General features: G+C 41.3%; 1 protein-coding gene across 1 annotated transcript; it reads left to right on the plus strand.

Moving 5' to 3' along the window:
* Positions 1 to 440: 440 nt before the first annotated feature.
* On the plus strand, positions 441 to 1,220 carry RNF182 (ring finger protein 182). The gene has a single exon (XM_030549537.1). The coding sequence runs from the start codon at positions 483 to 485 to the stop codon at positions 1,218 to 1,220; it is 738 nt and encodes a 245-aa protein (XP_030405397.1). The 5' UTR covers positions 441 to 482.
* Positions 1,221 to 2,233: the final 1,013 nt, after the last annotated feature.

The following is a 2,233-nucleotide window of genomic DNA, read 5'->3' on the forward strand; positions in this document are numbered from 1 at the left end:
TCCAATAAGAGTTTAACGGGGTTAGAGAGGCAATGGGGCTACACACGAGACTAAGGATACATAAATGTCTGGAGTGGTATAAAATTTTATAATTAACAAGGTTGCAGTATATGCCCTGTCTGACACACAAAAACTATTTTAAGAATGGTTTTAGAGAGCTTTTTAAATGTTGTTGGGAAGATAAAGCTGTAAAAGACTTGTTGTCAATTCAGTGCTAACAATGCTAGACTCTCTTTCCCCTACAGAATCTCCACATTGTCTTGTTTACATGGATACATGGCACAGAGTGAAGGCCACACAGTACAAAGTCATTGACAGAAGCTGAAAATGAATGAAGATTACTGGTACTTGTGACGTCTTCCTCTCTTGTTTTCCTGATTGATATGGGTGATGTGATAATCTGAGGGGCACCTTAATAGCATCCTTAGTGAAGCATTTATTTTTGACTCCCATCATCACACGTCTACAATCCATTAGAAGAAATGATCAGTCAACTACCAGAGGATACTGTGGAGTCCCAGGGCTCAGATGAGCTTGAGTGCAAGATCTGTTACAACCGCTATAATCAGAGACAGAGGAAACCAAAAGTGCTAGAGTGTTGTCACAGGGTATGTGCCAAATGCCTTTGCAAGATCATAGACTTTGGGGACTCTCCTCAGGGAGTTATAGTGTGCCCATTCTGTAGGTTTGAGACATGCCTGCCTGATGATGAGGTTAGTAGTCTTCCTGATGACAACAACATCCTTGTGAATTTGGCTTGTGGGGGAAAGGGGAAGAAGTGCCTACCAGATAATCCTACAGAACTGTTGCTAACTCCCAAAAGGCTGGCGTCTCTTGTTAGCCCTTCTCACGCTTCCTCCAACTGCCTGGTTATAACCATCATGGAAGTGCAGAGAGAAAGCCCACAGACTCTGAACTCCACCCCGGTGGTGGAATTCTACAGGCCCACGAGTTTTGACTCTGTTGCAACTGTATCCCACAACTGGACAGTGTGGAACTGTACATCCTTGCTCTTCCAGACCTCAATTCGAGTGCTCATTTGGTTGTTAGGTTTGCTATACTTTAGTTCCTTGCCTTTAGGGATCTACTTACTGGTATCTAAGAAAGTCACCCTGGGGGTTGTCTTTGTCAGCCTTGTTCCTTCGAGCCTTGTTATTCTCATGGTTTATGGCTTTTGCCAATGTGTATGCCATGAGTTTCTGGACTGCATGTCTTCTTGATAACAAATATAGTCAAATAAGATACTGCCATGTTTGTAGCATAATTTATCTTCTCTGTTGTATTCTTATTTATTATTTTTATTCATCACACTAAACAGAAGCAATAGCCACAATTTTATGATCCATTTATTTTGTTTTTTAATTTTGCTTTGATATTTATTGTACTTTGTTCTACTTGTTCATTATACTAACCAATGGAAATAAAATTTACATGTCAATTTTTAAGGTTAAGCTATAGGAAAAAAAGCAAAATTACCTAACCTGATGCTGCTGCCCTTATTCAGATAAGTAGCACTTTTCTTCAACTGGATTAGTCACATGAGTCAGAGCAGCAGAACCAGGCCCTTGGAAGACATTGGAACATTAGGCATCCACCCAGGCAAAGCCCATATTATGTTCTGTTTTGTCATGTGTTATGTCTGTTAGTGAATTAAGTCTCTTTGTTGTTTATTATAAGAACAAGACAAGATACCATAGGTTCCACCAGCCTTTGCTGTAGCACAAATCTTTGTTAGAGATAATTGGTAACTGACTTCCCTTTCTCCACTTAAAAGACAGTCGCATCCTAGGGTAGGGAGAACCCAGATGTCTTCTTGTCTTAGTAGAAAAATCTCTTGTGTACATTTCCCACCATACACCTACCATGGATGCACTTCTCCTTATGCTTGCAGCTCCCCTTGAGACTCCACCCCAAGACACAACCACGCATGCTCACTCGCTCATGAGCAGCTTATTTCCATGTGCACTCCTTACTGAAATGCCCAACTCCTTTGGACTTCCCTTCATCGATTCAAAGTTCTCCTATGAATTGCTCTAACCATACCCCATTAAACCTTCAGTCACCGTGTCATTTCCACTTCTATAAAACACATTAACCCCATGAGTTCCCCTAGTAAGACACTTGACCAACCTGACGGATTCTCACCTTCTGGTAGATACACAAGAGAACCTCCCTTAGTTCCTTTAGCTGCAAGACAGACCTTTCTCTTACATTGGGTGACTGGCTGTCTCAT

This window comes from Gopherus evgoodei, chromosome 2 (assembly GCF_007399415.2).
Source record: "Gopherus evgoodei ecotype Sinaloan lineage chromosome 2, rGopEvg1_v1.p, whole genome shotgun sequence".
Classification (NCBI taxonomy): domain Eukaryota; kingdom Metazoa; phylum Chordata; order Testudines; family Testudinidae; genus Gopherus; species Gopherus evgoodei.